The 21,927-nt window shown below is 36.1% G+C and overlaps 1 protein-coding gene across 5 annotated transcripts in view; it reads right to left on the bottom strand.

Moving 5' to 3' along the window:
* Window positions 1-21,927, bottom strand: part of aopep (aminopeptidase O (putative)) — a 94,656-nt gene that overhangs the window by 46,625 nt on the left and 26,104 nt on the right. For all 5 annotated transcript variants that reach the window (XM_028033892.1, XM_028033890.1, XM_028033891.1 and 2 more), the window contains 6 exons: window positions 17,424-17,637; window positions 16,340-16,446; window positions 7,353-7,455; window positions 7,018-7,125; window positions 5,916-5,959; window positions 2,832-2,892 (listed from right to left, as the gene is read on the bottom strand). In XM_028033892.1, coding sequence (XP_027889693.1) covers window positions 2,832-2,892; window positions 5,916-5,959; window positions 7,018-7,125; window positions 7,353-7,455; window positions 16,340-16,446; window positions 17,424-17,637 — 637 coding nt within the window. The remainder of the gene's footprint in view (window positions 1-2,831; window positions 2,893-5,915; window positions 5,960-7,017; window positions 7,126-7,352; window positions 7,456-16,339; window positions 16,447-17,423; window positions 17,638-21,927) is intronic.

Here is a 21,927-nt window from a genome sequence, read left to right as displayed (position 1 = left end):
AGCTAAGACATGCCCTTGTCCTACGTAAGACTTGAATTATGAAAAGATATAGAAAGAGCTCTATAATATTTTGGGGCTGTCTTTTTATTGGGGCACTGAACAAAAGAATGAAACAAACCGAAACCAACACAAAAAACAAGGAAGTATTTAATTGTTTAATATAAACTAAGTAAGCCACAAGGCAAAAGAGCCACCTTCGATTTAGGCCTACTACTGGCCATGGACCAAAAGTGTTAAAATGATCCAATCAAAGGTCCAGACTTCAATCTAATTGAGAATCTGTTGCAAGTTTTGAAACTTAGTTCACAGATCCTCTCTATCCAATTTGACTGAGTATGAGCTTCTTAGCAAGGAAGAATGGGCAGAAATGTCCTTTTCCAGATGTACACAGCTGCTAGAGACAAACTGGCTTTCATATAAAAATCTTACTTTACATTCACATCTATTCCTGTTTGTGATTGTTATAAGAACAAATTTGAAATAGTTCACAAGAGTATGAGCACTTTTGCAAGATAAACATGTAACAATAATCAAAACATATTAAGTAATAATTATTTAGCTTTAAAATTTGGAGAAAAATATATCAGAGTGAAAGTTTTGGCACATCAAGGGTGGTCTTTGTTCAGTCATCCCATCTGAGACTACCTCTATCCCCTTCCAAAGGGAGTGCTTACTCATCTAAACTAAAATATCTAAAATAGGCTCTCTCTCATTCCCCATCTCTTTTTCCAGGATTGGTGTGTGTCATTGTTTATTATTAGGCCAAACCATTTCCTGCCTCTTTTTTTCCAGACCAGATTGTGGAGCAACACATGGGAGTCTGTGGTGATAAAGAGCAAGACAACCCGGGAAAGATTTTTTAAAAATGTGTTTGTGTGTAGTGTACAGTACACACAAACACAAGTGCTCGCATTTGTAAGAGGTTTTAATCGATCTGGCTGATCTACTTAGCCAGTGACTGGCACATCAAAACAAAAATAAATAAATAAACAAGCGAGCCTGTGCAGAAGCACTCAACCCTTATCCAATCAGGTAGGAGAAAACAGAAGTCCCCTCCACAGTGTCCTTCCCACCCTCAGAGGCCCCTGAAAGGCTCTAGTTACATCAGCACGTAATCTAGAAGGTGAATGTTCCCAGACAGCCATGCAAAAAAAAAAAGGAAAAAAAAGGGACAAAACACAGACACACAAAATTTGCACGTATGCTGTGTGGTAATTAAGATCAGTTACCATAGAAATAGGAGAATTGAAGAAGCCGTTAAAGTGGATTGATCGTGTGGGTGTGTATTTGTAATGCAATAATCTATGACTGGGGGTATTTTTCCCAGCTAGAGCCAGTGGAGGAGAGGTATTGCTCAGATAAAATAACAATCTATAACTTACAATTACACAGATTTCTTCTTTTTAGCCTTTTTTGTCTCACTTATGTGTTCAGATGATCAAATACATTTTAAAATCTGATAAAGGAAACCTGAGTAAACTGAATGCTGTTCTTAAATAATTATTTGATCTATAAAGGGAAAAAAAGCTATCCAAACCACAACAACTTGACCCTTTATGAGAAGTAATCAGTTCCTAAGCATAATTACTGATTGTCCAATAAATGGTAGCGAATCACTCATTAGTTGATAGCTGAACACCCTCATTTAGGATTTATAAATAGAGGGAAATATTCTATCATTTACAGCAAGTTGAGGGTCCTGAAGCGATAAAGCAGCCCCTACCATAACCCTGACACCAGGTTTGACAGTAAGTATGCCATTCTTTTTCTGAAATACTGTGTTTTACTGAATCTACAGTTGAAAGAATATTTTCCAAAAGGTCTTGTGATTCATTAAAAGGTTGTATTTATAGGTTGGCAAATGTGAGATGTATTCTTATGGTCTCTTGTATGAGCAGTGTTCTCATCCAAAAAAATATGGTTACAGTTATTTCCTGATTTACTGTAACCATAATCAGAAATTATGATTACAGTAACCAGAATTTCTGGTTACCAATCCAAACCAGCCTGGCTCTATGAGAAGAAATAATTCTTCTCATAGAGAAGAATTATAAATAATAGAGATAATTATTTAGAGATATCTAGAGAATTATTTAGAGATAAATAATTCTTCTCATAGAGCCAGGCTGGTTTGGATAGTTACCCTCTTAAATAAATAAATAAATAAAATTATGAGTTGAAAATGGCATTTTGTATTCAGTTATTTATGTCTAATCTGAAACATTTAGGAGTGACAGAAAAATAAAACAAAAGAAACAAAAGTACTTTGTCACAGTACTGCAAAGAACTGGAAATTGACCTAAAATTTAATTGACAAAGTGATCTAGATATTTATATCTCTAGATAAATATCCAGATACATATTTTTTTCCATTTTATGCCTCAGTTGCCAGGAAAAGCTTTTAGCAGGAAAGCAATCATCATCAAGCAGTTGTTCAATCCCTTCTGGCAAACAGTCACACCACATTTAAGCTGGAGTATTTATCTAGTTATTTACATCTTATAGGGGACATCATTTTGATTATGAGAGTTGTATTACACAGATGTTTAGAGATGTTCAAAAGATATCCTCAAGTGTTATGTCTTTCCTTATCTAGTTGTATGGCATGTTTGCATCAACAGTACTAAAGAAGTGAGGCAAAGCAAAAAAAAAAAAAAGAAAAATCACTGATTTAAAATGAAGAACTATAATTTTTGGGAAACTGCCTTTAAAGTCCTGCCAGTTCTGCTATGGCACATAAAGGTTATACAGTAAATTCTCAAAGCAGAAGCCTCATTTAGAAATTTACACTTTCATTCATTAAAAAGGCAGATTGCAAAGACTTCTCATACCTCTGGAATTCCCGGTCGATCAAGCCAGTCGGCGTAAATAGCACTGAGGGTGAGGCCCTTTCTGGAACACAATGGCACAAGTGTTAGTTTTATTCCTATTATTACAGTGATAATTGTTATTGCCCAAGAAACCCTTTTAAAAATCACGTCTCTGAGAAAATGCTGAAAGGGTTCTGGCAGGCTTGAGTTTGGGACACACCCGTCTTCCTATACAAGAGAGAGTAAACAGACATGTACAGACAATGAATTGGATTTAGACGTATGCATGTCATGCAGACAAACATTTGTATGAAAAAGTGTAGCTGTGTCTATGAGACAAAGTATGTTTAGTGCATGAAAACTGTCTCAGACAGAACTGCCAGAGTGACCGAAGAGACATGCAAAGACAAATGTGTGTGCAAACAAACATTCCACAAGCAGTCAGCAGTAGGTATGCAAACTCTAAAGCACACGCAGAGTAGAAGAGTAACCATACGGCATACCCTTCACCACACTATTAATCTTTCTGGCTGTGTTTAAAAAAATAAAACTCCACTCTCTCGCAAAAAAGCTTTTACTGTGTGCCCTGAGATTCAGTCCATTAAAGAGGCAATTTTTTAAATGAAATGTTCTCATTTCCATCTTTATTTTTACAGCTATGCTCCCCTAACAGAGGCTCAATTACTGGTTTTTATACATTTGCCAAATATATTCCAATAGGACCTTCCTCAAAATAGCTTTTTTTTTACTGTTCACAGAATTAGACATTAAATAGTGCTTCAATATTAATTTAAAGAGGTAGTTTTTGCAGACAGAGATAAAAACAATCTTCCTTTTTCTTGTGTTAATTTTCAGTTTAGCTACTTGAAAATCCCATCTCCCAGATTCAAATTTAAACTGCAGTAAGGTTCGTTAAATGTCAGTTATGCTGTGTGAATTTATGCAAAAAGTAATACTAGCAAGCAAACCAAACGCATGTCAGTGAGGGTTGTAAATATGTCTAAACAGGGACAAGGGGTCAACAGACAAATCAGTTAGTGTGGTTAAAAATAAAGGCACTTAGTAGGGACCAGGCTTTACTCTTTGCTCACTAACAAAGGCTGACTTTTATTTTGTATTTTTTAGTTATTTCGATAACAATGCAGACTAATGATGATAATGTTTGGTAATTTACATGATGAATATAACATTTTAGATTCTGAAAGCACAATAAAGTCAAATAAATTATATTCAAGATTTTCAAGATTGTTTTTTAAATTCAAAGAATAATTTTAAAACACATTCCAGATAATTTTTTTCTCAAGTTAACTTGAAGTGTCATTTTTGTGTCTTAGCAGTATGACATAAGATGTCCATTTTGGACAGCTACATTATCATAGTGCAGATAAACTGTGAGGATTAAAACACAGACTGATGATATCTAGAAAGACGAGACTTTTCGTCTTTCTATACAAGATGTATAGATGTATACAAGATGTTTCCATTCACTGCAGCTACAATATTTTTTTTACACATTTCCTAAACCACTAAGTCGCATCTTTAGCATTAAGAAAAAAAAGAGCACTGGCAAATGCTCATGAACGGCAATGCTGGCTAAAACTGGATCATAAATTAAAACGACTATCTAAAGGCTGCGGCAAATAACAGGTAGTAGGCTTGACAAAAAGCACTTTTATTTCCACGGATATGGTGTCAGACTGTTTGGCCTCCCAGCCACTGCCTCAAAGAAAACATTTCCCCTGACTTCATCCTCCTTTCCAGGGAAGTCAAAAGATAAGTCCTCCCCTTAAAAACTCACATTCCAGAAAGAGAATTTGTTATCACTACTTTCTTCTTGGGTAGCCGCTGTGTTAATCATTGATGCCAGAGTTTGGTGTCCTGTATGTAACATCATGACTCTAGCAATTTTCCTTGGCATTACCAGCTGCTTTGTGGTAATTTCCCCCCTTATTGCCTCCTCTGACTAATATGGGCAATAAGTCTAAGCACAGCTGAGAAGGAAAATTTATTAAAAAATGATTATATATGGCTTTTAATGATCATTAGTAAATCCATATTCAGAGGTGTACAATGAGCATACAATGTTCCAATCTGCATAAACATTACAGGCTTCTTAGGTTTTGGCAAGACGAGTTGGTTCATAATAGAAGTATTGAGACATAAGCTTTTGGTCTCACAGGAGCAATTAAGGCTCAAATTTAGCCATATTTCATGTACCTGAGAGGTAATTTTATTGCAGTTTCCAGATTATTATTTGGTAACTAACAGAGAATGAGTTTACATAGGATGGAGATCTCAGGAAAAAGCTATCTTTTGTATAGATTTGCATAATCCTATATTGATTATGTCTTGATTATTTTATCCAGTAATGCATGAGCATGCAAAAAGCAGCTACGACCCTCAACAACGGTACTTTGATCCTAAATCCTTCTTGTCTTTTTGTGTTGTTTACAGACAGAGGGATCACATCCAAATATTGACTGTGCCCAACTCTCTCTGTCTAATTCAATCAATTACTGGCTGGTCCAGCAGCAACCTCCACCTGACAGAGAAGGCAAGAAGACAAGATTCATAGCAGACAAAAGGTGAGGCAAAATAGAGCTTGAAACAGAAAGTTTGAAGGTTGGGAGAGCTAATGTGAAATACAGAATGAGAAACTAGAAGATACAGGAAGAGGTTAATGAGGCAATCAGAAAAGATGGTGAATTGAATGATAAAGCAGAGAGGGAGAGAAAAAATGAGAGAGAAGGAGAGCAGGAGGAGCAGTTATCCTTTTACACTTCAATTAATATGAGAGTGGATGAGACTCTCATACCACCAATCTGGTTCAGTTAACCAGATTGGTGTTTGGAGCTTTATTAGACTGATTGTTTCCACACCAGGACCTCCACAGAGAGTAAATCAACAGAAGCTTGCCTATTTCACATTAAGCTAACACCATCATCCAAGACTAAAATGCTTAAGCTACTTTTGGGAAAAAAGAAAAGATTATTAAAGGTTTCTGCTATTTGACTGGAATGGAAATCCCTTACTTAAATGCAAGTGAATGGATTCAGAGCGTCATATAATTCATGAATTAAACAGTAATTGCTGCCACTTACATACCTCTCTATGTGTGGGAAGGTAATCAGGAACATTTGCAGGAAATCCTGTTAGGAAAAAAAACCCAAAGCGACGAGGAGAAATCAGAGGCATAAAGTGAGATGTGGGAGGAAGAGTGTAAGAGACAGCAAGGCATACCTGATGTTAAGTCAAGTGTGCAAGGTCAGACCATGTTTATGTTACATCCATTATTTACTGAGAAGATTCAATCTGCCACTGCAGATGCAGGAGCCAGGTGGAATGAATCACATGCATACATATGCACACATACAGGTGTTATTGTTCAGGTGCTGGTGTCAGCAGGATAAACGTCTGTATATCTGCTCATACACGGAGCTGAATGCTAAACATTAAAATTGGTCTTCAATTGGCTGCATGACTTAAAATGTTATTTTAAATATAGAGTAATATTTTTTCTTCCATTTTAAGTGTTTTTATTAGAATTTTCAAGGGTGGTAAGGTTAAAATGAAAGGTGCTGTAATACAAAAGTTGTGTCAACAGGCAGCAATATTGCTGGTATCATAACGCTAAAGAAGATTCTAAGCATGACTAAAGGGGTGATGGGCTTAAGCTTCTCCCAGAGTAATTGTATCTTGAGTTTTCTCTGACACCAATTACTATTTCATTCATACAAATTGAAAGTCAGTGGAAATACTCATCATGTATTTGTGTATTGTGTGAAAATAACACCTGAAAATGACTCATATTGTGGTTTCTTTATAACCGTATGTACCATAATTTCTAGACTATTGAGTGCACCTGAATCTAAGCTGCAACCACTAATATTGAAAAATAAAAAAAGACATATATATGCCACATCAAGGCATTGGTCCATTTTGCAAATGGAAAAATTAGAGATATTTTCATGGGTTTTTCTCCATCTGTCTCAATGTAGATTAACATTGACAATATCATCACTTGTTGAAAGAGAATAGGGTTTTTGACTGAAATCCAACAGAGCGTGCATATGCAATTTTTTAAATTATTTTCTTTAAATTGCTTTTTTATTTTTTAACCAATGGGAGGTGTTAAAGCAAAATCACAACTTTGCAAAACATCAATACTAGCAGACAAAAATATTTCTCTAAAGTACTTTGGTCTCACCTGAGACAAAACAAGTTGTCCATGGTATTTCTTTACAAATAATCTGAAGAAGTCAATTAAGTGCTGGTCCCCAACTTCACTGGCCAAGAACCTGAGAAGGAAGTAGCCCTAGGCAGGGAACAAAACATGATTCATCACAGAAACACAAACAAACTCAATAGCAGGTCCAAGCACACTGAAGCTTTTTGGCAGGACAATTGAAAGGACAATATAGAATCACTCTTATCATTTAATATGCCAACGATGCAGTTCCAGTACTTTATATATTTTTCCTCTGTATACCTCTGATTCTATTTCCTTATTTCCTTCCTGTCTTTAACACATTAGTCTCTTACCTTGAGATAGTGGACTTGCATGAAGGTTTTATCGGGGTTAAGCGCATGTTTGATTGTGGAGGAGCCAGAGTCACTGACTTGACCAGTTCTTTCCATGTTCGGTCTACAGGAAAACAAACAAGTAAGAGTATAAAACAAAATCCCACAAAAGTTTTAAATACATAACTTTCAACTCTCCTGTGTAACAATGTAGATACTGTTTTAAGGGGACATTGAAATGTTCTGGTTAACAATGTACTGGAGTTGCATTGTTACACATTGTCACACAATGGTTACATTGTTTATTCAAGCTACACATTTTTATGTTTTCACCCATATTTTCTATTTGTTTGCTTTTTATGTATTGATTTGACCATCTTCGATGAAAAAATGGTTATGAGGATTCAGGCAAAGAACCTTATATTAAAGGCCATGTGTTTGAGAAGTTTTCTAGAAATATTTGTGATAAATTAAAAAAAATAAATAAAAGCTTTTGCATCTCAAATGTGATGTGTTGTTTGAATTGAACCATTTGAATTTATGGATTTACCCATAAATTCAAACTTATTGATAAATCCATAAATAAATCCATAGTGATGTTACCTATGAACATCACTAGCAATCATTGAGTAGTGGGAAGAAATCAAGAAAAAACAATGCACAAACAAAATAGAAGATAAAAACAAAGACTCTATGGACAGAAAGTATATATTACACTAATATTAGTGACATTTCAGAAGCAGGAAAACCACAGTTTCTACATATCAAGACTTCATTGTCAGCATCACTAAATCCACCCAGTCAGGCAATCTCTCACTTGTGAACGAAGAGATTGCCCAGTTGCTGTGCATCGCCTAAGGCAGGCAGGAACTCAAGCTTCAGATTTATAATGGAGTACTATAGACTTTATATGACCTCACAATGTTGCACTCGGACTTTACTACCTATGAGTCACGATGCAAACATATAACACTTCCACAAATAAAGCACCCCTGACTACCAGAACTCTACATGTTACATTTTATGTCACCTAGGCACAAATTATGCCTTAAACCTCCATAAACACACCAACAAACACACATAAAACCAATAAAGAAATGGCCAAACAAAACCCTGACATGGGACGACGTGCAGTGATAGTTTCAGTTAGCTGGTATTGATCAGAATGAGCAGATTAACTCCGTGTGCCAATAGGAAGGCCTTGAAGGATCACCTTCCCACCGAGTCGATACAGCAGGCGCCTGGCTCAGCGATCAATACCCCCTTCATCACTGCCTAGCATTTTCTACAGGAGCGCTTCATGACAAGACCAGGCGGACGCATGCACAAAAACAGATGAGCAATGAGATCAACCACGCAAATCAGAGATTCAAATAAACCAGGTATTGCTTCGGGTGTGAGGAATGAGTCAACAGTCAAACTTTTCATCTGTCTCTCCCACATAATGAGCAGAAGAGTGGGGTATGGGTGGAGATGAAGTAGATTACAACGGCTGGCAGAAGGAGCAAGTGGTGAGAGAGAAATCGAGGACAGGAGAGAGACAGGAATGTTTGGTTTGCTAAACAGACAGAGAGGAAGTCATCAGCTTCCTGGAATTTCTAAATTTGACTGGACACTTACAACAGCTTTCATCATGCATCAGAGGATGTATTTCTACTCAAGATGAGACTTTGGGGAAATTGTACCAATTTTCCTTTAAAGTTTGCACTAATATTCTCAGCCTAAGGTGAACTGAATTACCTTAAAAATGACTGAACCACTTGAGTGTTTTCATATTTTACTTACCAACAATACAGATATATCTTAGTATCCTGAATTCTCATGAAAGTGAATATATTTTGGTAATAGGTTCAAAAAGGGAAACTATATATAGATTTATGACACATATTTATGACATATATTTCAGGTAATTTCTGTTAATTTTGATCATTATAGCCTACAGATAAAGAAAACCCCAAAGTAAATTCCTCAGAAATTACAATAGTATGCCAGGACAAAAAAAGACATTTAATTCAGACATTTTATGTTATGACTATAATATACCCATTACAATCATGTTGAAGACTGCTGACTCCTGACTGCAGACGTCTACAAGGAGGGTGAGCCACAGAACGGCACTGTTAAAGAAGCTGACTGTTTTTTTTTTGGGAAAGTTTATTGGGGAAAAAAAATAGTATGGTAGAAAAGGTGCAGAAGCAACTATGACAACCACAGCGTTGAGAGGATTGTGAAGCTAAGCTCATTTGAGAGTTTGAAGACATTCACAAGGTTTGGACTGAAGCTGGACTCAGAGCTTACAGAACAGCAGCATAGAAATATATCAATCCTAAGTTGCAGACAAAGATAGGATGGTCATACCTGGGCTGAGGAGAAAAGGAACTAGGTAGACTACATATCAGTAGTTCAAAATCCTCTTTCCAAATGAATGTAAAATTGAATTTCCTTTCAAACTTAAGATCTCAGAGACTGAAGGAAAAAGGGAGAAGCACAGAATAAAAGTTTCACAAGGTTCAGTGTGAAATATCCTCAATCTGTGATGATTTGGGGACCCACGTAATCACCTGGTGTTGGTTCACTGTATTTAGCCTAAAGTCACCATGGCCGTCTGCCTTGGTTTACAAGCTTAATAAGATGCCAATTTAAGTTTACAGCAGGATTTTGTGTCTGCCCACACTGCCAAAAGTATCAAAACCTGTTTTAATGCCCATGACATCGCTGTGCAATACAGTCGAGATCAATTAGAGGCAAGAGACTAAACAATGCAGATGAGATGAAGGCTGCTATGAAAGCACCCTGGACTTCTTAACACTTCAGCAGATCCACAGTCTGATAACCTTCATACCATGCTGCACTGATGCAGTAATTTATGCCAAAGGAGCCCCAACCAAGTACTGAATGCATTTACTACACAGTAAATTGACTTTTTTGCAGGCCAACATTTCTGTATTAAAAGTCCTTTTTCATTTTGTATTAACATACAGTAATCACCAAAATTAACATTAAATCTCTCACATCTCATTGTGTGATGAATCTGTAAATGGGTTTCACTGTTTGAATTGAATTACTGAAATAAAAGCACCTTTTAGATGATTCCAATTTGTCAAGACACACTTGTATTTTTTTACTTCCTTTCTGTTCAGTTCCCAGCTCTAAATGCCCATATCAGTCTGTTAGTGATGATAAGATAACATGGGCTCATTTATAGACAACAGGGGATCCTTTATTCATGGGTGAGCGTGTGTGCGCGTGTGTGTGGGCGTGTATATCTGTGTGTCAGGCAGAGAAAAAAGATGGACTTTGGCTAAAGAAAAAAAAGCAGTGACAGGACATGCATTTCTAGAAAAAACAGGTCCACTGTGTGTGCACATTACACAGGAGAAAAATGTTGATCTGTCACTGGTGGATAACACAAATTGACTCCATAGACGTGTAAATCCCTCACTTTCTGCCTCTTTTTGACACATAGGATTAGCTAAAGCTTCAGGTTGAAAAAACAATCGCTGCATTGAACAACTCACAATCCATCAATGTATTTCTGAATAAGCAGGGCTCATATCTGACTTGTAGTTCATGTGTGCAAAAGGGGAAGGCTGTCTGTGCATTTGTTGTTCTGCATGCACGTGGGTGGGGCTGAGTTTGGGGAAGGAGAGAACGAGCGAGAAAGGAAATCTGGAGCTATTACTGACAAAACCTAATGTCAAACGCACACACTCGCACACAAACACAAAGAGGTTTATAGCTCCGCGAGCCATATCCTGACAAATTACACTGGGTTGACTGTGGAAACCGGATAAGGTAGAGCAGCGCTTCTAGCAGCCCAGTAAATCAGCAGGGAGAATGGCGTCTGGCCCGGGCTGCCCTAAATATAACTCATCTGAAATGGTCTGATAAACACTGGCCACTGGGGCCCCTGCTGGATCATAGGCTGTCGATTGTGACCTACTGAACTTGAAAAGAACAACCTGTCATCTAGCTTTTGTCTGTTTTCCTGGTGAGTTTAGAGGATGGTGCTCTTCATCTCTGTCTGCACTGATTGGCCATATCAGTATGATCATTGAAAGTCGAAGTAACGCTGCTCACCTGGTGCTTTTTTTGGAAAGAAAAAAAAACTGTTCTTTTACATGGGTGTTTCTCTGACATGAAACATTTTTCACAGACTAATTACAACTCTTCTCACTATGGCAACACTCCACCTATTGTTCAACAAAGGAGAGAATAATATTTCATGTACATCCACAAGCACAAGGCAAAACTTATTACTGTTATCCAATCCATCAGACAGAGTCTGCAATGTGTTAGTTATCCTATAAATCTTTAATTAAAATGGCAAAATGTATTCCTGGGATGTTAATGTCCTTCTATTGTCTTTATGATTCTAATGAGGCGTTCCTGGAAGGAACCCAATGTAATTTGGTAGCAGTTATTGGGATAATGATTACATCCACAGTAAATATTCAGAGATTTTTCTTTTATTATTCAAAGTGTTCTTTTTACGTGAACAAAATAATGTGAGCACATTCTCAACTGACCTGCAGACTGTAAAGCAATTAATTGGACAAATAAATTTAGCATTTTGTCCATCTGACTAGGACCTCATGGTGTTGTAGTTTTCAAGGAAAGTTCACGGAAATCATAAAAAATTGTTATTGGATGTCACTGAAGAACGTTTTACAAAAATATCAGACACTATTTCTAGAAGTGTAAGGCTTTACTCACACATGAACTCTAGTGACTCAAGCCTCTACTGCAATAGCAACGTCAACATTTCAGGGAAGGTTGTCTACAAGGTTTAAGAGTATGTTTATGGGAATATCTGATGATTGTTACAGATAAGCATCTGTGAGGTCAGACATTGACATTGGAGAAGAAAGAATACAGTCTTGACTCTAATTCATCCAAAAACGGTGTTCCACTGGCTTGAGGTCAGGACTCTGTGTAGACCATTCAGATTCTTCCACACCAAACTTGCTCATCCATGTCATTTATTTATGTGCTGGGTGCACTGGTGCACTGGTTCCCAAACCTGGTCTTAAAGTAGCCCTGCCCTGCATATTTTAGGTGTCTCCTTGCTTCCAAGCATCTGACTTAAATGAACGAGTGATTAATAGGCTTCTGTAGCATTTGGTGTCTGCAGAGGAAGTCATACAATCATTTGAATCAAGTGTGTTGGAACAGAGACGCATCTAAAACAAGCAGGTCAGGGGTACTTGATGACCAAGTTTGGAAACCTCTGCACTAGTGAAACTAAATAGGTCATCTCCAAACTGTTCTAACAGTGAGAAGCATGAAAGGTTCCAAAATTTCTTGGTATCATGAAGCATTAACAGCTAAGGGGCCAAGATTAACTCCTGAAAAACACCCTACATTACACCAAACATTACACTTTAGACAATACAGTCAGGACATTGCTTTCTTCTTGGAAACTGCCAAACCTAGAGGGATTCATCAAACTAATTAAAAAAGAAGTACGATTTGCCACTTCAGAGAACACATTCACACTGCTCCGGACTGTATTGGTAGCAACTGCATCTGGTACTTTGCATTAAATTTGGCAATGGAAGGTTTGGATAGAGCTGCTCAGCCATGTAAACTTACTCCATGATGCTCCATGCACCATATGAAGTTTGAAGGTCTGTTGCCTTTGACTATGAGGAAACTGGCACTATTTGTGGCCGTTGAAGAGGTTGTAATGTGAGATCAATAAAAGGAAGGGTGACCCAATACTTTTTCCAATATTATCACACTATCAATTTTGTCAGTATCTTATTGCATAATCATACTTCATTGCGTCATATTTTCAAAAATGCATAAATCTACATGCTGATAAGAGTAGAAAAAAAACACATTAAGTGAAACTAAAGATGCTTCCTTTGTGTTTCAACCTTTGTTAAAAAATATCAGGTAACGTGAGGGTTCTGATATATATACAGTATATATAACAATTACTCATATTGTTTTGATGGGACACTAAACTGCTGCACTTTTCACAAAACATTTGAATACCATCAACCTATGTTATTTCAGACTGCAGTTCAGTTACATATTAAAGTATTCAGATTTAAAGGATTAGCTTGGAGTGAATTTCAGTGACGTATTATCAGTAATTTTACAAATAAGAAATAATAGTTAATGTAATAGAAAAATGTTAACTAAAAATTACTTTTTGGAAAATTAAATAATTAATCGGAGTGGTGACTGGCATAGTAGTCAAGCATAGATGGAGTACTTTGGCAAATTTATCAACAACACAAAAGTAATCATATTATTGTGAAGCAACGATATTCTCACAGATATTAACAGACTATGGCAGGGGTCTTTACTTCCAGTCCTGGAGGGCTGATGCCTTGCAACTATTAGACACGTATTTGCTTCAACACATCTAAGTCAAACAGGCAGGAAGAACGAAACATTCCTTGAAGCTGCTGACTGTATCAATCCGCCAGATCAGACGTAACTCAGCAGTTCAATCTAACTCTGCCAAGAACAATTTGGGCTCTTTAGAGAGCTATGCAGAAGTATCAAAGATGGTAAGCCCCTCTACTTTCCTTAGTAGTCATTTGAAAATGATCCCTGCAAATCTCTCATGTATGCTGCAACTTAGACATTCCATATGTACCATAGAATGCACATATACAGTATGTATACAACACTGTGGCAAAATGTATAAATAAGCTATTCAAATGTCAGATCAACAACCCAATAATATGACTTAATGTAATGCAACACAATACAGGTGGCCTGTCTGCACTGATTTCCACCCATTAGAATGTTGAATGTGCATCTACTATGTAAAACTGTGGGAAATTATAAACATGACAAATACTTCACATTGAACTTGATGTTTTATAAAATGTGCTCTGTTTCTAATGATGAAACAACATACCTGGAAAGATAAGAAGCAGTGTGACAGCAACTTAAGTAACAATGATTTAATACTGCAGGAAACAAAAAACCTAATCCAACTTAATCATATGTCTGCCTTGTAGAGGAACACCCTTGTAGGCAGACAGAGGGAGCTTTTGATCATATATTTAGTTGTTTTATTGAAACATCGTTTACCTTTGAAGATTAAACCAGTAGCATACTTTAGACATGAACTGCAGGCTAGAAATTTGCAAACATGGCTGTAACATTTGCTATTGGGCAAATGTTATGTTAGGCTACATAATTTTACCTAACCAGTTCTTAATACTGATTCCCAACTTGTTCAAACTGTAAGTTGCTCCTTTCTGGTCTATATACACTACATATTACCTACTGGTTTTCTATTGCTAAGCAAAATAACAAAGGACAAATATTTCAAATGTTTTTTACAGGTTTGAGCATTTATCTCAGAAAGCAAATCTCAAATTGTTCAATGAATGTGCAAATATGTTGCTGGAGGATAATGTATGGTACCCTCCAATATTATTGGCAACTCTGATGAAGAGGTGTACAATAACTTTTAAAATATGAGTTGTACTGAGATATGATGTTCCAAAGACATGAGCTTTGGGATATTTTTACCTCTTACCATCCTGCTCACTGTGATTAGAAAGATAAATCTCACCTGTCACAGTTTTTGTTATTTAAAATTTTATAAATAGTGGTTATGATTGTAGAGATGGAGATGTTTAAATGAGAAGACATTCTCTTGTAGTCATTTACCGACTTGCAAAGGTCAATGTGTATCTGTCTTACTAAAATAATTAATTTTCTCTTGTGCTTCCAATTTAAGAGATAATTTATAATAAAAATGTTTCTACTTGCTTAAACTTAAAAAAGTTTGAATTACAGTTACAATAGCTTGATATGAAATTGTACTTTATCTAACATGGAATAAACAGTGAATGCATGAAATAAATTAACATAATAAATAATGTATTAAAGATGTGAGTATGCTGCTGCAATAAAACAAGCAATTCTTTTGACTCTGTTCAGCTTGTATTGTTGTTTTAAAAGTGTTTTTTAATTAAGATGGTATTATGTGGTATTCATATTAAGGCTTTTTCAAAATTCTTTACTAAGGGTGCTAATCATTTTGTGATTGTGTATTTCTACGCACTTCAAGCTATTCTCTGAAAACCTTCATGACAGTAGTTAGTTACCATATTAGTCATTGAATCTTATAATAATTTAGGAATAAAAAAAGCTTGTGATTTCCACAGAGTCCGCGTTGATTGACGCAAACCTTTTATAAGTAAAATGATAATTAAAAAATTGCCCATGCACTTTTCACTGTTCAGAGACAGTTAATTTGATTTCTGGTTAAGGTTATTCTATTGCATGACGACATTTCTAATTAAGGTGATACAATCAGAAGTAAGCTCCACAGAAAAGTACAATGAAATCAATAATACGCATTCTCTTACACTTTCTACTGCTTCTTACAAGCGTGAATGTTTATAACTTCATTATAAACACAAGAGCTCCTCCATCTCCAAGGTTTTTTATTCAACATCTAAAACGTTCATATGTGTATTTATAGATATTTAAAAAGTTAACTCTAGAAGGGCGTTTCACAGCTATAATACCCGATGACAATTTCCTTCCACTCAGGATAAAAACAAACAGGGTGTGGGTCCCACATTGTCAGGATGAGATGAAGAGTTAGTGCATGCCTGGTGTCTCCATTTGTTGAGTTTTCTGAGACATGATGGTACACCGCACCTCAATATATTTTCTTGCCACACCTGTTCCCCTGGAATGCATACAGTTTACACTTGGACACACACCCCTACACGCACACACACAAAATACAGAACACAGACAAGTCTTCTCTCACCTTAGACTTTTTCCTTCTTGTTTAAGGTTTTAACAAAGAAAATATAGCACATTGAGCCCAGTTACCCTGACTGTGTAAGAGTAAGCTACTGCAACATGTACTTTACACATTACTCGTGTGTGTGTGTGTGTGGTCAAGTAAATGTACATCTAAAAAAAATAAAAGCATATAAGCTTTTATTTAGTACTAATATTTCCTAATTCCTTCATAAAGCAGCAGACCAGTGATAAATAGAGGTACACACCGAAGAATTTGAAGTTCTTCATTTGAGTTCTGCAACTCATCTGAAAGTCGCCTCCACCTCAACAACGCCTTCAGGTCAAATTGCTCTGCAGTCTGTTGTGAAGACAGCTGCAGAGAAAATGGAGAGAATAAAGAACATGTCAGAAGCTGACAAATATTAAGATTCCCCCTCGAAAGAAACCCCATAAACATCAGATATGTACCAGACTGAAATATTTCCAATACTGCATATACATGTAGTATTGGAAACATTAAAAAAGTGTTTCCAATACTAAACGTGTCAATTGGTCAGAATTATTTCACAAGGCCAAATTTACTTAGCATACTTAGTGATAGGATTAAAAAGGGAACAAGAGAAGAAAAGAAAAACATTTCTATCAGAACGTGCATGCAGAGATTGGGTTCGCATGCATACCCCATCTCTCATTAAAACTGAAGTGCATGGGAAATGCACTTCCTGTTTTTTGGACTGTTTTCTAAAATATATATTTTTGAGGGGTTGTTGCTGTCCAACTCTGTAGGTGTTATGTTAGTTGATTTATTTTGTAGTTGGATTTGGAAATCTCTTCCTCCTTCATGTTTCTTGGCAAGCTCCTTTGACTTTCAGCCATTTCAGGACTTTGGTCCCTTCTTTTACACACCATTTCCTTGTGACATAGCTGATAAGTGTTTTACTATGGTATATTCAAGATGCTTTCAAACCACAGATGTGAAAAGAAATCTTTGATGAAAGCATCTGTTTTTCCAAAATCAACTGCAAATGAGACTGAAGCTGTTATAAAATCGAAAAATCCCTGAAAGAATTTGCCCTACTCTGATTTGTAAGTGAGAAATAACATGTTTTGATAAAGTGATGTAATTTGACACCTATAGCTACTAAAGAGGGGATACTCACTGCTTGCAGCCTCTTTACAGCATCCTACTTTTAAAAAATCTAATACATCAATTTAAATTTAAATTTGAACACAATTGAACATTACAGACTTAATTTATTACTAGTTTTTAAAAAAAACACCTTCAAAAGTATGTGAAAATGGAGAATAAAATTGAAACAACAGAACATATTCATTTTTAGGAACAAGTACTTGTTGTGCTTGGGCCCATATAATGTCCTCCAGGAAAGTAGCAAAGCCTTCACTGATCCATTCTTCTGTCCAGTCTCTGGCTCCAATAACCAGGCCAAACCAGGAGTGGGCAATCTCGTGGCAAATCCTGGATCCACTCAGAGTCAGTCTGTTCAGTCCAGAACCAGGACATTCCTTGCACAACACACTCTGGGACAGGAAAATTATATGGGGGCTGTAGAACACAAAGGACATGAAATCTGAGAATTAAATGTGTCAAGATTGAGGACATTAAGGAAGTATGAGGAAAAAACAAGCCAAACAAAATTACTGGTTAAGGAAAAACACGGCATAATGGCAGATAAGGACATAATGATGCGTCCTCCAAGCGTCTTTGAGCTACTGTTCCACACCTAGGATTACAGTAAATTAAGTCTTTGCACGTCATGCAAGACAAATCCACGTGTGTGTTCTAACAAGAACAGAAGCTGCAAGCTGCCCATTCTTTACACAATCCTCTACATTATATTTAGAAATGGTCAGCTTACTCATCAGGCGTTCATGCCAAAGTTAACTGTTTTGTACAAGCTGATTTTGCCAATGTACTATGGGCAGCGTTAGTTTTGCTTGTTTAACACTACAGGGTGTATTTAAAGTGGTTTTCAATTTCACCTGCTGCCTTCTCCTTCATGCACTCTAAAAAGTACTGCACTTAAAATATTTACCTTGAAAAACATACTATGTCTGCATGCATAGAAGGCTAGTCAGATACCAGAATCATAAAGATCGGTTTCACTGAGTCACATAGTGAAAAGGAGAGTTAGAAACTGCAATAATGCTTTAGAGAGAAATGACTGCCTTTTACATTGCACTACATGTACTAGTACATGTTAAACTTTTGTGTATTTTGTCAACTAAACCAATAAATAGTGTAATTTTATAGATTTGTTTATGATCGTGTAACACATAGGAAAGTTTTCAAAATATTTTACAAAAACAAATCTAAGAATTATGGCCTGCCCATCTATTTAGCAACATTATTTTACAGTAAGGAACTCTGTGGCAATTAGAAACAGAGTAGTGGGGTAGGTCTCTACCAGCTTTGTGCGTCTACAGACCTAAATATTATCCTATTATTCTTTTCAAAAAATTCTATTCTTTTCAGACAGATTGAACAAAAAATGTCTGTGCAATTGTTGATCTTCGATTTAAATCAATACATTGTAGCTCTGCCTGAATGCTTTGAGTTGTTGTCCTGCTGGACGGTGACCTTTCACCCAGTTTCAATCCTTTTTCATCATCAAATAGGTTTTCTTCCAGGATTGAATTGTATTTGGCTCCATTTATCTTCTCTGACCAACTTCTCAATCTGATAAATTAATGAAAGCAAAAACAAATCTAAAAATTATGAGACTTGTTGAATTATGAGAATTAAGAAATATATATATACAGTATATGCTGTGACCTCTTAAGGTTTTGTTTTAACAGTCTCTTATTGCTAGTCTACTACAGAGGCCAAATTTGTGGTGTGCATAAATAATAGTAATTGTACAAGTCAGACTACAAATTGGTGGATTTTCAAAAGGATATTGGTTGTGCTTGATTTTATTTCAAGGTACGACTAAATGGAGCTACAGAAAATTTTGTTTGTAATGCATTATCTCATGTAGGTCAATCACATTAAATCCAATAAGATATATATTGAAGTTTAAGATTATTATCAACCAAATGTGAGATAGATCCATGGGTGTTCATACTGTCTGTATGTACAATAATCCGTTAGATATTCTTACATTCTTATCGCTATTTAAGCGAGTACACCTTAGGATTGACAGTGAAAGTGTTTTCACAGCTACATGCCTGCAAGCACTGTAGTGATTAGTAAAGAACCACACCCCATTCTTCAAATATTTTGTGTTAAGTTTTTCTGAATGGAGAACTTTTCATTTTTATCTTCAGATCTACCAAAGAAAAACATTTATAAGTTGTAATACAATTTAAATTTGCACCATAACAGGTATAAACACTTGTGACGTTTTAATTATTGTCTACCACTAATTTTAAAGAACAAGTATGCTACTGATTCTTAGTTCGCTTTATTGTAGAACCACTCAGGAAAAATAGTAATTACTAGCTAAGTTGTCAAATAGTTAAAATATGGTTAAAAAATCATGTGCATATGTGAAGTGCTTTCTGCTCTGCAAAGCTGGGAACACGACAGGCAAAAGTGCTGACTGACAGGTCTCAGTGATCCATATCTAAGCCAACATTTAATGCATTCTTCCTTAGCTCAAACCCCACCTTTATGTCTAATTTTTATGAAACTAAACTTGGCAGACGTTAAATACAGCATACAGACAGGCATTTAAAGCACATCCATCACCAAAGGATTTAAGGGATTTGCTAACCAGTTCTTATAACAAAGTACTAGCAGGCAGACAAGCAATAGTGAATGTCAGAGGTTAAGTAGCTGTTTAGTTTCTAGACCCAAAATGCAAAAGGAGCATTAGATTGAGAATAAATAGTAATTAATACAAATATAAGGACTCATGAGAAGTAGTAGCAGCCAATGCTTTTGCTGCAGAAAAGTTTCATTGATTGCATCAGATGAAAAGTCTGGAAATCAACAGAAGTAGAACTTATTACTTAGAATATATACGATAATCCACAGTGGCTGTGCTACATCTGGAATAAAGCAAGAAATTGAGAGAAAATTCAACATTCATATCATTTCTCATATGAATGCCATTGTTAGTTATTAGTCCAGATTTTGAGATTTTATCTTGGAAATGTGCAAATAGCATTGATAACCATGAAAACCTGTTAAAGCAAGATCTTGCTAGAAGATTTATCAAGAAAGTTTTTCCTGCTTTCTTTCATAATAAGCTGTGATGACCCTGAGGATGAGGGGGGCACCTGTGCATGAGAAGGAGGCCATTCTTCACTGAAAAAATGGGGAAGAGGTGCAAATGAATGGCCTCCTATTTTGCAGGCTCATATAAAACACTAGACTCTCTGAAGACCTTTTCACTCTCACCTGACCTTCAATGTCACAAACAACACTGACATGACATGTGAGAAAATGTATGGCAAACTGTAAGTCTGCAAGTTTTTTTTCCCTTCAAAGGGGTATTGTACCCAACTCTAGCAACAAACACGTTAAAATGTACTGAAGACAACTTAGAACATTTCTGAATATATAGAACATAGCAATGAACACCAGGCCATGCTAAACAAAAGTTTGAGGGGGTCATAATTTAAACTAAATGGAAACCCGTAGCTGATTAATATACCATTGTTGTTTAACTATGCATACACTTTTTGTTATTGGTTTCAGCCAATAAGCTGCACATTCAAAAGGAACTCGTGGCTACTTAACATTGTTATCACAACATTTGAAGACGGAGCTGGAGAAGATCTGTAACTTTACGTGGAAATGTCACAAGAGAAGAAAAGAAAATTCTCCACTTGGACACTTTGGTGCAGCAGCAAATTTCTTCCAATAATTGGAAGAAACTTCAAGCTAACAACCCTTACTTCGGAAATGACAACAACCCCCAGAAGGACACTGGGGAAAAGAAAACGCTCTAGGACCACTTATATGATCAAAAGCATTCATATCTGTGGGAACACTGTACTTCTTTCTTTTTTTTTTTTTTTTTTCATGGGGTGAGTTTCAAAGGTTTTATTGTTAAATTTGAAAGACTGTTGCTTTTTGCTGCTCATGTGCTTTTTAGTCTGCTCTACTGTGTCCCGTGTATCCTGTCCAGCAATCCTGCACCACGCCACAGATGCACAGATCTGAGCCTGCTGTTTTCCGCCATCTAATATGTTGTATTTAGGCATGGTTTATTTAGATTTAAGTTCCAGGTTCAGAGATGACTCCATGACAAATGTTCATAAGACAAACTATCCTTATTAGAAAATGAGACAAAATTTGATAACTTTTGGAATATTTTTCTAATTAGACAAGCCAGACTAAAGCTCACTTTTGCCTACACAACTTCCCAGTCATACCTGTTTACAGTCAACGCTGACATGTGAGATAGTTGCAAAATAATGTAAATAAATAAAATTTTTTTTATTTATTTTTTGGTGTTTGACATCATTGGGAAGTTTAGAATACACACTTTTAGAATCTAAATAACTCAAAACAGACTCCTGGTATTGTCATGGCCTGTCACATATGTTCTTATATTGCAGTTCTTATATTCTTATATTGCAGAAATCGCTTTTGGCTAAAATTGGTTACAGGATGGAAAAGCTTTATAAAAATCTGAACCATAAATTGGCCTCACAATTAATGCATTTCTACTTCAAACTCCTGAGATCTTAATTTACCTCAACTAGTAAAATTTCAGTATGCTCTCTGTAAACAAATTAAGCTTAAATGCTCTTATTACTGATAAATTATACCTATAAAATAATTAGCTGTAATCAAGCAAAAATCAACATCTTCTTTTCCTGGACATCGCCTAATTCCAGTGACAAGATAAGTTGATTACAGAATAAAAAAAAATTAGAA

This window comes from Xiphophorus couchianus, chromosome 12, assembly GCF_001444195.1.
Source record: "Xiphophorus couchianus chromosome 12, X_couchianus-1.0, whole genome shotgun sequence".
Classification (NCBI taxonomy): domain Eukaryota; kingdom Metazoa; phylum Chordata; class Actinopteri; order Cyprinodontiformes; family Poeciliidae; genus Xiphophorus; species Xiphophorus couchianus.
Note: the sequence above shows the minus strand (reverse complement) of the source record. Positions and strands in the feature narration are given on the sequence as shown.